This window comes from Protopterus annectens, chromosome 8.part0, assembly GCF_019279795.1.
Source record: "Protopterus annectens isolate FY-2018-M chromosome 8.part0, PAN1.0, whole genome shotgun sequence".
Lineage (NCBI taxonomy): Eukaryota > Metazoa > Chordata > Ceratodontiformes > Protopteridae > Protopterus > Protopterus annectens.
Genome location: NC_056741.1, coordinates 1229422438 through 1229434649, shown reverse-complemented (window position 1 = coordinate 1229434649; position 12212 = coordinate 1229422438). Strand labels below are relative to the sequence as shown.

General features: G+C 45.2%; 1 protein-coding gene across 1 annotated transcript in view; it reads left to right on the top strand.

The window, feature by feature from the left end:
- UBA1 (ubiquitin like modifier activating enzyme 1) overlaps positions 1-12212 on the top strand; it is a 2903587-nt gene that overhangs the window by 2737432 nt on the left and 153943 nt on the right. The window contains exon 33 of the mRNA XM_044080725.1: positions 2963-3064. Within this exon, the coding sequence (XP_043936660.1) occupies positions 2963-3064 (102 nt within the window). The remainder of the gene's footprint in view (positions 1-2962; positions 3065-12212) is intronic.

Below are 12212 nucleotides of genomic sequence, written 5' to 3'. Positions count from 1 at the left end.
CCAGTGCATTCAGTTTTGGACTTCTTAGCAGAGATTTTTCAATCAGGGTCTTTTTCTTCTACAGTTAAAGTCCAATTGGCAGCAATCTCAAATTTTCATGTTGGTTTAGCGGATCAAAACATAATGTCCCACAAGCTTTGCAAAGCCTTTCTCAGAGGTATATTTCTCCTGAAGCCTCCAATCAGAGATCCTCCTCCGCAATGGGATTTGAACTTAATGCAGGCATCCTTGATTCTACCCCCCCCCCCCCTTCTTTGAACCGGCTGCTACATGCTCCTTAAAGTTTCTTTCCTGGAAAACAATTTTCTTGGTGGCTGTTACTTCAGCTAGAAGGGTTTCTGAACTTCAAGCCCTCTGTGTCCGTTCCCCTTACTTGGTTTTTCACAAAGATAGGGTATCTTTAAGACCTAATCCATCTTTTTTGCCCAAAGTTGCTTCCCAGACGAATCTTAATCTATTGATTTGCCATTTTTTTCCCTAATTATTCAGACAAAGCTGAACAAAAACTTCATTGCTTAGATGTCCATCGTCAACTCAGATATTATTTGGACAGAACTAAACAATTCAGAAAATCTGATCAACTATTCTTTTCTTATGCAGAGAACAGAAAAGGTCTCCCAGTCTCTAAAGTGACCTTATCCAGATGGCTGTCTTCTATCATTTCTTATGTTTATCATCTTAGAGGCAAGCAACTGTCCTCAAAACCAAAAGCACATTCTACCAGGAGCCTGTCCACATCCACAGCTTTTCAGGATAGGCTACCTATTGACACCATTTGTGCATCAGCCACTTGGGCCACTCCTCTCACCTTTGTCTCTCATTACAAATTGGACTTGGCCTCCAGGGACAGGGCTGGGTTTGGTTCCACAGTTCTCAGGAGTCTGTTCCATTGAGCCACCCAGGATAGAGGTGCTAGGGACGCGGTCCCATCCAGCAAGAATGAAGGCGAGTTTGACAACTTAACATTTAGAAGTTATGTACATACCATAACGTTCCATGTTAGTTGTCTTCTCTCGCCTTCTTTCTTGCGTCCTTCCTTCCCCCTGGCCTGGACTGATCTTGAGGTTGTACCTTCCTTTTGTTGGGGGTGTTGTCACTCTTTCCAAGAGTTCCCAGTAGGAAGAGTCATTATTGTTAGTGGCTATCGGCCTAGTTTCTCCTACATTTAGTAATCTTCTTCCTGGGGAAGAAGTGTTTTTTTGGCAGGGTTTTCTTCTAGCTACCAAACGAGATCTGAGGTAGTCACGCCTTGCATCATGGGATATAGGGTTGCCTCGAGCTGGTAAAATGAGTTCTCGAGCTTAGTAAGTGCCGAGTCGGAGCTATCCAGCAAGAAAGAAGGCGAGAGAAGACAACTAACATGGAACGTTATGGTATGTACATAACTTCTAATTTTATCCCAACTTATGCTCGCCCCCTTTGAACCTGCTTCATCTCGCCATTTAAAGTTTTTGTCTTGGAAAACTTTATTCCTGGTAGCCATGACATCTGCAAGTAGGGTCTCCAAACTTCAGGCCTTGTCTTCCAAACCCCCATACTTGATTTTTCACCCTGATAGGGTATCCCTCAGGACTAATCCTACCTTTCTTCCCAAGATCGCTTCAGAAAATAAATTAAATCAGTCCATTGAGCTCCCAACCTTCTTCAAGCACCATACCAACAAAATGGAATATATGTTACACAAGCTTGATGTACATAGACAACTGAGGTTCTATCTAGATAGAACGAAGGATTTCAGACAATCGGATCAACTCTTCGTTTCTTATGCAGACAATAAGAAAGGTTTCGCAGGGTCATAAACCACACTATCCAAGTGGCTGTCTGACTGCATCAGATTCATTTATGCTTCCACGAATCAACGATTAGAAACTAACATCAAAGCCCACTCTACATGAGCTGTTTCTACGTCATTGGCTCATGCAGCTCGCTTGCCTTTAGATACCATCTGTGCAGCTCCCACATGGTCAAAACCTCAGACGTTTATTACTTATTACAAAGTGGATAGGACCTCCAGGGAAAGGGCAACGTTTGGTTCCACTGTGCTCAGGAATGTTCTCCCATCAGCCATCCAGGGTTGGGGTGCTTGGGAAGCTACCCACGTGTAAGAACAAAACGGCGAGATAGAACTTCACATAAAAGTTATGTCCTTACCATAACGTTCCATGTGAGTTGTTCATCTCGCCTTTTGTTCTTACATTCCCGCCCACCTTCCCCCTCCAGTTGAGGAGATGGTTGCCTTGGAGGATTGGTTCAGTTGTCCGTCTGTTATTACATTCCTACTCTTCTTGTTTCCTTTTACTGTTATAATTATCTAAGCAGGTAGACTCCATAGTCTTATTCCGTCGGTAGGCTATCTTGGTTGCAGCACACTAGATCTGGGGATGTACAGTAGAGCATCATGGGATATACACTAGGTCTCTAGCTTCTCTGAGAGTCTGAGCTTGAAAAGCGGCTGATTCGGAGCCGAGGGATCGGCTCCGACCCACGTGTAAAAACAAAAGGCGAGATGAACAACTCACATGGAACGTTATGGTAGGGACATAACTTCTTTTTTTTTTTTTGTCTATAGGAACTAACTCAGCGTTGCCCAATCCTCATACTCTACTTTCCTTATTTTTTCATATCCCTCTTCATGGAGCAGTTGCTGTGCCTAGATTGGTAGCATCTGAGGTGGAAGCGAAGCTCTATACCTGTGGGCTGGCATTGTTTAAAGTTGTGTGTGTTAGTTTTTTTTAATTTTCTTCCCTGTAGGAAGAATTTTTTTTTTGGCAGAAATCTGCATCAGAAACTTTCAGTTGTAGAAATGCTAATATTCTTAGAGTATTCCTGTTTGATTTCCAAGTGTTTGAGGTGCAGTGAATTCTCTTGAAGATAGATGAGAAGTGATAGTGAATGAGTCGATGCATTTATGGTAAAGGCTGAAACATAGAAAAAAGGGTTCATCGGTTTCTTTGTTTTGCAGTATTATGACGAGGAATGGACACTTTGGGATCGGTTTGAAGTGAAAGGAATATCACCTAGTGGAGATGAAATGACACTCAGACAGTTCCTTGATTACTTTAAGGTGAGAGCAAAATGTACATTTTGACTGATTACTTAAACTAATTTATATTTTCCACTAGCTAGTGCTGATCATTCCATTTTGCCCGACACTTGTCCTATTTTTATGTATTTCAGTGTCCCTGCACTACTAAACCTCCATCTCTGCTAATCCCATTTGCTCCCCTTGTCTGTATGCTGATGAGTTTGACCCCTGTCTTGCAGTTTCCATCTCTTGGTGATGTCTTATTAGTTGACAGGACAAGTTTTGCTGGAGTAGGGTAAGGGTTTAGGGCAAGCAGTCACTCTTATTGCAACTCCATTCTAATATTGGGAAGAGATCCACTCATCTGTGTTCATACAAATGTAATATTTCACTGTGACAGGGATTGCTTTATTCTACACTGTCAACCATCATTATATCTGCCTTTTATGATGGTCATGTAGTCACTGGTGGTGCTAATGAGCATTGAGTAAAATATGCTAGTTTGTTGGTCTGTATGTTGATCTTATATTGTACAGCTCTGGCTGCAGAACTACAAGGACTTGTACTGCAGTTGCATGGACTGCATAGCATGTAGAACTTCCCACCACTCAATTTCTTTCCCACAGCTTCTTGTACATGTTGGGTGGCCCTGTGTTTCTGTTTTGATTCTGATATTTTTTCCAGCAGTTTTAAATATAGGTGAAAGAAATCTGTAAATTCCATCTTTTTTCCTCTGTTGGTTTTAGTTGTAGGTGTTTGCTGTTGCTTTTGCTGTAGTAAGATTAGTGCTGCCCTGTTTTGTTTTTTTTTTTATTTTATTTTTGCAGGCCTCTGCCTGGTTTCATTTACAGTGTCATTGCCATCTAAGTGCACCTGTGGAAAACAGATTCCACTGGCCAACCATTATACAAAGTGCCTAATTCGTTTACATCTGAGGTGTGACATGTCTGTCTGTTTTCAAGTTCACTGACACTGTCAGATTTTGTAAACACAAGACAGAATTAAAACATGTGCCACAGACTTCTCACCTGCTGGAGGAGCTGCTTTTGTGGGCACATTTTCTTCAGAGCATAACTAACTGCTTATGGACATCGTGTTACTTCAGAGCCTTTTAGATGGTATGACTAAGTTAAATCTCCGATTTTCCTAATTCGGACATTAAATTTTCTCTTTTGTCTGCAGGCTGCAACTTTGGTAGCAAGGCATTCTGTAAAATGTTATGCTAGTGATGTTCATCTAGGACTGCAGCTACTGGTTCTAGTTTAAGGCTGTGCCCTTGGTTACATCTGCAGTCCCTGCCAGAAGATGAGACTGAGCCATTAGATGCGCCATCAGACAGAGGTAACTGTTTTGGTCCAGCTGCCACTGAAATGTTTAGAAACTTATGAGGAAGAGGTAAAATGCAAAACATTAAGCAGTTTTATTTGTTTTTTTCACCAGTGCCAGAATTTCCAAAAGAACCACTCTTCCAAAGCAGGACAATTTTTTGCAAGCACCAAAAAAACCCAACAAAAGTGTAAATTCTCAAAAAAAAAGAAAGAAATTCCAAGAAAAGCTCAAAACAGTTTTCAGAGGACCTAAAGGTTCCTTTAGTAACAATATCCCAGCTTGTGACTATCGTGTCCTCTTTTCATCTCCCCTCCACTTAAACCCACTCTTTCCATTCTTTCAGGGAAACATTCTCAGTTCCTGTCCTTTTGGGTAAGTGATGACTTCTGACAGAGATTGGTGGTGGTTGATATATTAAAAAAAAAAAAGAGGAGTACACATTAACTAGATACCTCCCTGAGTCCCATTCTGGAATTCCACAAGTGCCTCCAAACTGAACTCCTGGCTTGGCCAGTACTGCAGGAGTTGTATCAGCAGAGAACTTTAGAATAGTTACCTGAACACCAGTAAATAAAGATTCTAATTCAAGACTGTTCCTAGTTCCAAGAAAATTTAAGAGTACAAGTGGTCCATTCTGGAATACCAAAATTCAACTCATTCAGGCAGTTGTCTCTTCAAGCTCTTCTTGCAATGTTTCTTCCGTAAGCTTTGCTGTTGGCCCTAGACTTCAGAGATGCTTATGTTCATATTCCCATTCATCCAAGTCATAGAAAATATTATTTTGTGCCTTGCTTTACAGTTTCATTTTCTGCTGGCCCTTCAGTCTTTCAACAGCGCCAAGGGTATTTATAAAATGCTTAGCCCCTGTCAAGGCATTCTACAGATTCGAGGTTAGCCGCACATACTATTACCTAGATCATTTTCTTCAAAGGACAAGCTGCTGTTTGGAAAACATCTGATTTGATGATGATCTTTCCCTTCATCACTGATGGGTTCGGTTCCGAGCCCTCTGAACCGAGTCAGCCTATTACCCAGCTTGTGCCAGCCAAAAAAACTCTCAAGCTAAGTCTCTACCCAGAATGCCCTTCTCCCTGTTACCTCAGATCTCATTTGCCGTGTAGCTGTAAAGCCGTATTTCAGCCGAGCTCTCAGCTAAGTGAAATCTTTTTTGATATTTTTTGTAAAATTGTTGAATATCTTCAGATTTTACCAAACCTTTAGCATTGCTAGTGTCTTTTCTTCAGTCTAACCTTGTTTTTTCTACTCTACCATTAGTAAACTTCAGGTACCATTGTTGGCATGGCCTTTTCTCTTACCCTTGTGGTATTTCTTCAATACCATAGCTGGTATTGTTTTCTCTTGCTTAACCTGCAAGCTTTTATCTTTTTTCAGGTGTTTCCCTTTCTTCTCTTCATACTTTATATTATATTGGTGATTTTCTTGTGATTTTTTTTTTCTTGTGATGTTTTGAACGGAGTTGACTTCATTATTGTTGGATTATACAGTTGGTTGTGGTGTCCTTTTCTACCAAGATGTCTGATAATAAGGGTACTTCAGGCTTTAAGCATTGTACTTCTTGTAAGGGCAAGTTACCTAACAGTGATTTGCATGATGACTTTGTATACTGTTTGGGAGTGGCCCACCTTTCGGTGCAGCCTCCATGTGATATTTGTCAAAGCTTCAGTCAACGCACTCTTAATGAGCGCAAAAATAAATTCATTCTGAAGGGTTACTCAGATCTCCCTTCTCAGAGGTCATTTCTGCGATGGAGGTCTCCAACCCCTCCTTCTAAGGACAAAAAGAAATCCCATTCTGTTCGTTCACCATCAGGTGATCATAGCAAACCTGGGAAAGCTAAGGTCCCCAAGTCATTATCTGAGCATAAATCTGCCTCTTCGGCTTCGCCTTCCTCGGCTCCAGCCGTCTCCAAACCTTCAATATCGATGCCTGTTTTGGCACATGTCCTGCCTCCGGCACAGATTATAGATCTTACTACACCTATTTCGACTTCGGCACCTGTAGCTACTTTGGCTCAGGGCACACCTTCGACATCAGTTTCCATTTTGGAACCAACTGTGTTTCAGCTCCGATTGTTGTACCGACCTCACTGGATCCTGACCCCTTTGCTTCCGGTGTCGAAACTAGAGACTTTGGTGCTGGCAGTCCTTGCACCAGTGGCCCGATACTCCCCCTCCGTAGACCTGTTTCTGGGCCAAGCATATAGCCCATTTCTCGAACATCCTGACTCTCCACCTGGAGTATCCACTAGATCCACCAGGAGCCTTTCGGAACACAATGTGGTGCGTCTTGTGGACCTGCTGTTGGTAGTCACGGGGATTCCCTCACTTTCTTAAACGCATCCACCTACAGGACTTAGATTGCCTTATCCACGGACTCCATCTTACACTCCGACCATCTCTGTTCCAAAGCCTTCTGCTCTGACATCCTTCTTGGAACCCATCACCTCGGCGCCTATGGTGCATCTCACTCCGGCTCCGAGTTTGTACTTTTTGTCTTTGGTTCCCACCGAACCGGTCCTTCCTCAGTCTGGGGATTGGGGGACGGGTGCGTCAGCCTGGGGTACGGTGCTGACTTTCTCCTCGGTGCTGTTGGCTGTGTCTGTGCTGATCCTGCTTGAGGCTTCGTCCGGGGGGTGGGGTGTGACCCTGGTCCCAAGATTGCCTTTCTATGTTCCGGGCTCCCACCCCTCTTCGGGCAGGCTTGCCTTTCACGCGATGAAGAGGACTCTTGCTTCTGGCAGCACTCCTTTGATATCAGAACCCCATTTTCACCCCCCCCCCCCGAGCTACAGCTGTCACAGACCACCCCCATGGACACTGGACAGAAAAGCCACAGGGCACCCCTGTTCAGGCTTCCCACACTTCCGAGTCCTCCTCAGACATCCCCACTGAGGAGCCCCCTCAAAAGAAGATGTGCAAGGAGGAAGCACATGGACTCGCCTGAGGAGTCCTTAACGGAAGACACGAATTACAATGACGGTGAAGGGTCCCCACGGTCACCTCCGGATGATGTCTCCTTCGAAGACATTTTTGAGATGTTAAAACAGAAAGGTGACTGGAAGCCCTCCAACTCTTCATCTGAGGAGTCTGTGTTCCTGCAGGCTTTTTGTGCCCGTCCTACCTCTTGGGTGACCCCGCCTGACGACAAGCTTTTTATGCAGTGTTTATGGAAGAACCCTGATTCCATTGTGGCAATCCCTCGGAGACCAGACAAAATTCTTCCCCTCCCGTGGAGAATCTGCACTGGTCCAGAAGGTTACCAGTTGATGCTATGGTGGTGGGGGTGGCCACGAAAAAGGACTTTGCTGAGGGAAGTCCCGCTGTCCACCCTCCCAACAGGGAGTCCCGGATGGTGGACAGACTTGGGGAATGAGTTTTTGCATTAGGGATCTTTGCTGTATGATCCCTGAATTATTTGGCACATTTTACAAGCCTCCAGAGGAACTTGATCTCCAAACTCTCTGGGACACTAGCAGGTCCGTTGTCTGACGAGGTCAGCGACAAAGTGGCCCCGCAGCTAGCAACCCTGGAATCTGTATCCAGCTCATCCATGAGCCTGCTCTCACATGCGACAGAAGGGGCGGCTAGAGCAGCAGGTTCAGGCATTATGAGGCATCATGCATGGATTCCCATTTGTGACCTCGCAGATCCCTTCAAGTCTTCCTTTCTAAATGCTCCCATCGAAGCTTCATCAATTTTTGGCTCCAACGTGAAGGACATGCTAGCCAGGTGCGAGCAAGACAGAAAAACCCTGTCTGCCGTGGATAAAATGTGGCATAAGAAATCTTAGGGTCCTTTTCGTGTGCACATGGTAATACTCTGAGGCAGACAATTCTGGAAGATGCCCCTATAGAGGCAGAGGGGGTCCTCGCAACCAAGGTTCCAGGGATTCCTCCTCTGGACAGCCTTATCCGTGCTCCTGAGGGGCAACCCAGTTGCTTACCTCTGGAAGCAGACATGGGTCGTTTTTCTCTGCACCAAGCTGCCTGACAATCTATCACCACCGATTGTTGGGTGCGGAATATTTTCACCAGAGGTTGCAACATTCCCATTTCTTGTCAGCCAAAATTTCCAAGAAAACTTCCCGACGTTCCACCCAGTCAAAGGGAAGAAGCAGCGTTAGGGATTATAAAGCTGTCTCAAAGTCATCCAAGCAGTCCCTCCAGACCAGCGTGGATCCGGATTTTACTCTAGATTCTTTTTGGTGCCAAAAAAGATGGGACTGGAGACCCGTTTTGGATCTCACCAGCTTAAACAAGGCTGTCACCCACACCAAATTCCAGATGGTCACGGTTCAGTCCATCCTTCCCTTTTTAAGAGAAGGCGATTGGATGTGCTCTATAGATCTCTGGGATGCTCATTACCACAGCAAGATGGACAAACACTCCAGGAGTCTGCTTCGCTTCAGGCTAGGAGCCAGTCATTACCAATTCCATGCCCTGCCATTCGGTCTCTCTACAGCCCCCAGAGTGTTCATGAAATGCATGGCAGTGGTAACTGCTCACTTGAGACTAAAAGGATTCCGGGTGTTTACATATCTAGACAACTGGCTCATCGAGCATCTTCTGGTAACTGCACACAACATACTGTCTGGCAAAATTGTTGGGAATAACGATACATTGGTAGAATCCTTGCACAACAAATAGAGTTCATTGGAGTAGTGTTCTATACTCAGTCCTGTCTGGTGTCACTCCCTCTTCACAGACTCCATCGACTGAGGCTTTAAATCCAAGCGATTCTTTCTCAAACATAAGCCTCTGCAAGGGAAGATCTTCAACCCCTAGATTCTATGGCTGCGTCAGTTCCAGTACTGCCTCTAGCAAAGCTACAGATGTGAATTCTGCAGTGGCTCCTCCTGTGTCATTGGTTCCCAAACTGTCATCCCCTGGATTTCAAGATTCGAATAACCAACTCCTGCTAGCAGGACCTGCTTTGGTGGATGAGGCCAGATGTAGATCTTTGGAGCCCCCCCCCCATTTCAACCCTCCCAGCCCACAGCCATTGTGACCATGGATGCTTCCCTGATCAAGTGGGTGGGCCATTTCCAGGGAAAGGCTGTCCAAGGCACTTGGTCCACCTCAAGAGGCCCACCTGCATATCAGTATTCTGGAACTGTGAGCCATGCTGTTAATGTTGCAGGCATTCCATTCGGCTCTCCCCTCTAGGACAATTGCAATTCAGTCAGTGTGTCAGAGGTCTGGTACATCAATAAGCAAGGAGCAACCAAGTCCTACCCCCTATGTCGACAAGCCATGAGAATTTGGCTGTGGGCGATAGCTTCCAACTGCTTTCTGTTAGCAACGCATATCCCGCGGGAGCTCCAACATGATTGCGGACGAATTGAGCAGATTCATCCTCATCCCCCACGAGTAGTCCCTCAACCCCGTTGTGGCGTCTGTAATCTTCAGCCACTGAGGCCAGCCTTGCTGTGATCTTTTTGCCTCCCCATCAAACACCAAGTGCAGTAGCTACTTTGCCCTACTTCCCCCGGAGGGGGAGTCATCAAGACACCCTCTGATCCACGATTGGCCCACGGGACTTCTCTAGCCTATCCTCCCATTCCTCTGATCCCACAATTTCTAAAGAAAGCTCTTTGGTTAAGATGCAAGGTGATTCTCATAGCTCCATTCTGGCCTCGACAAGTTTGGTTCCCCTTTCTCCGGCCTCACCTGGTGTACCCGCCGTGGATTCTGGACCCTCTACCAGATCTGATCACTCACTCCCCAGGGGTTGTCACCCGAACCTGTCCACTCTCAAGCTGACAGCTTGGTTTCTCCACTTCCGCTAGTCGCCAGGCAAGCTAATCTCTCCTCACCTGTTCGAGACATCATTCTGACCTCTCACAAACCTCCACCAGAAGACTATATCAGAATAAATGGAAAAGGTTTTCCATTTGGTCCAAGGATAACATGCTAGACCCATATTTGGCTCCGGTTACTGCAGTGCTTCAATACTAGCTGCAATTTCCAATTTCCACAATGGTATAGATGGCACCCCTCATCTCTTTACGCCTCTGCAGGGCTTTCCTCAAAGGGACCTCTCATCTCAGGCCTCCTGTCAGCCCGTAGAACCATGGAACCTCACTTTAGTCCTCCAGTCCTTTACTCAAAAGCACTTTGAGCCTGCTGCTAAGTATGACATAAAATTTTTGTCTTGGAAATCTTTGTTCCTGGTAGCCATTACCTCTGCCAGAAGAGTTTCGGAGCTGCAGGCATTGAGTATCAAGAGGTCCTACCTGGTATTTCATAAAGACAGTGTGTCACTTCGGATGAACCCATCCTTTCTTCCCAAAGTTGTTTCTGAATTCTCTAACCAGTCCATTGATCTACCAATGTTTTTTCCAAATTTTGCCAATAGAGGAGAGTATTGCCTTCACACCTTAGACGTACATAGACAGTTAAGATTTTACCTAGACAGGACCAAATCCTATCCATAAGTCTGAACAGCTTTTCATCTCCTTTTCGGGACCCAAAATGGGAGAAGCTGTTTCCAAGGTTACATTATCAAGATGGCTAAGAGACTGCATACGTGTCACCTATTCCCTCCATAATTAATCTATGCCAAAAGTTAAAGCCCACTCCACTAGATCTATGGCAGCTTCTATAGTATTCCATTCCAAGGCATCCATGGATGGCATCTGTGAAGCAGCTACTTGGGCTAAGCCTCATACCTTTATCAATCATTACAAATTGGACCTGGTCTCCAGGGAGAGAGAGCTGCCTTTGGCTCAATGGAACTCAAGAATGTTCTTTCATAAGGGCCACCCATGGACCTCAAGGTAGCTTGGGATTCTGTCCCATCATTGATGAATGAGAAAAAGATCAACATCAGATAAAGAAGTTATGTCTTACCATAACGTTCCATCTGTGTTCATCTTCTTTCATTCATCACTTCCCACCTCCCCCCCCCCCCCAAAGGCTCTTGGGGGATGCTTTGAGTCTAAGTGGTGCACTAGGGTACTTCTGTAGAAGTGGCCATGGCTTTACTTCCTTTCTTAGCAAACTCGATATGAGGTAACAGGGAGAAGGGCATTCTGAGTAGAGACTTGGCTCGAGTGTTTTTTTTGGCTGGTGCAAGCTTGGTAATAGGCCGACTCTGTTCTGAGGGCACGGAACCGAACCCATCGGTGATGAATGAAAGAAGATGAACAACACAGATGGAACATTATGGTAAGACATAACTTCTTTTTTTGTATGGACCCCCCCCCCCCCCCCCCCCACGCGCGCGCACACTTCTCTGAAAGTCCTGCTGAAAATCCAGCAGGAACAACCAGAAATCTTGCTGGTGCCCCCTTTTGGCCAAGACTGCATTAATTCCCCCACTTTCTGCATTTAGCCAAGGGCAGTCGCCACAAGTTACCCTACAGGATGGACCTACTCACACAGGGCAAAAGGAACCCTAGTACATCCACAGATGTCAACTCTGAACCTGACTCTGTGGGTGATAAGGTTTTGATTCCCTTCAGATGCCTTTTTCAGAGGACATACTTCAAGTTTTGTAGGAGGCTGGGAAACCCATAACTAGGAAATCCTACATTTCCAAATGGAAGAGTTTTTCCCCCTCTAGTGTCTCAAAAAGGATTTACAATCACTGTTACTAGAGGTCCCAGTGGTTTTGTCCTATCTGTGTGAATTGATGCAGTGAGCTGTATTACTCTTAAGTTAAAGCCCATATTTCTGCTATCTCTGCATGTCTGCTTATGTCTCCACTTTTAGCTTCTAGGTTGGAAGTTAAACTGTTCTTAAAAGGTGTCCTTCACATCAGACAACCAGGGAAACAAGTTCCTCCTCCTCCTTGGGATCTCAGTTCAGTTTTGGAGAAACTTACTTTGGTTCCAT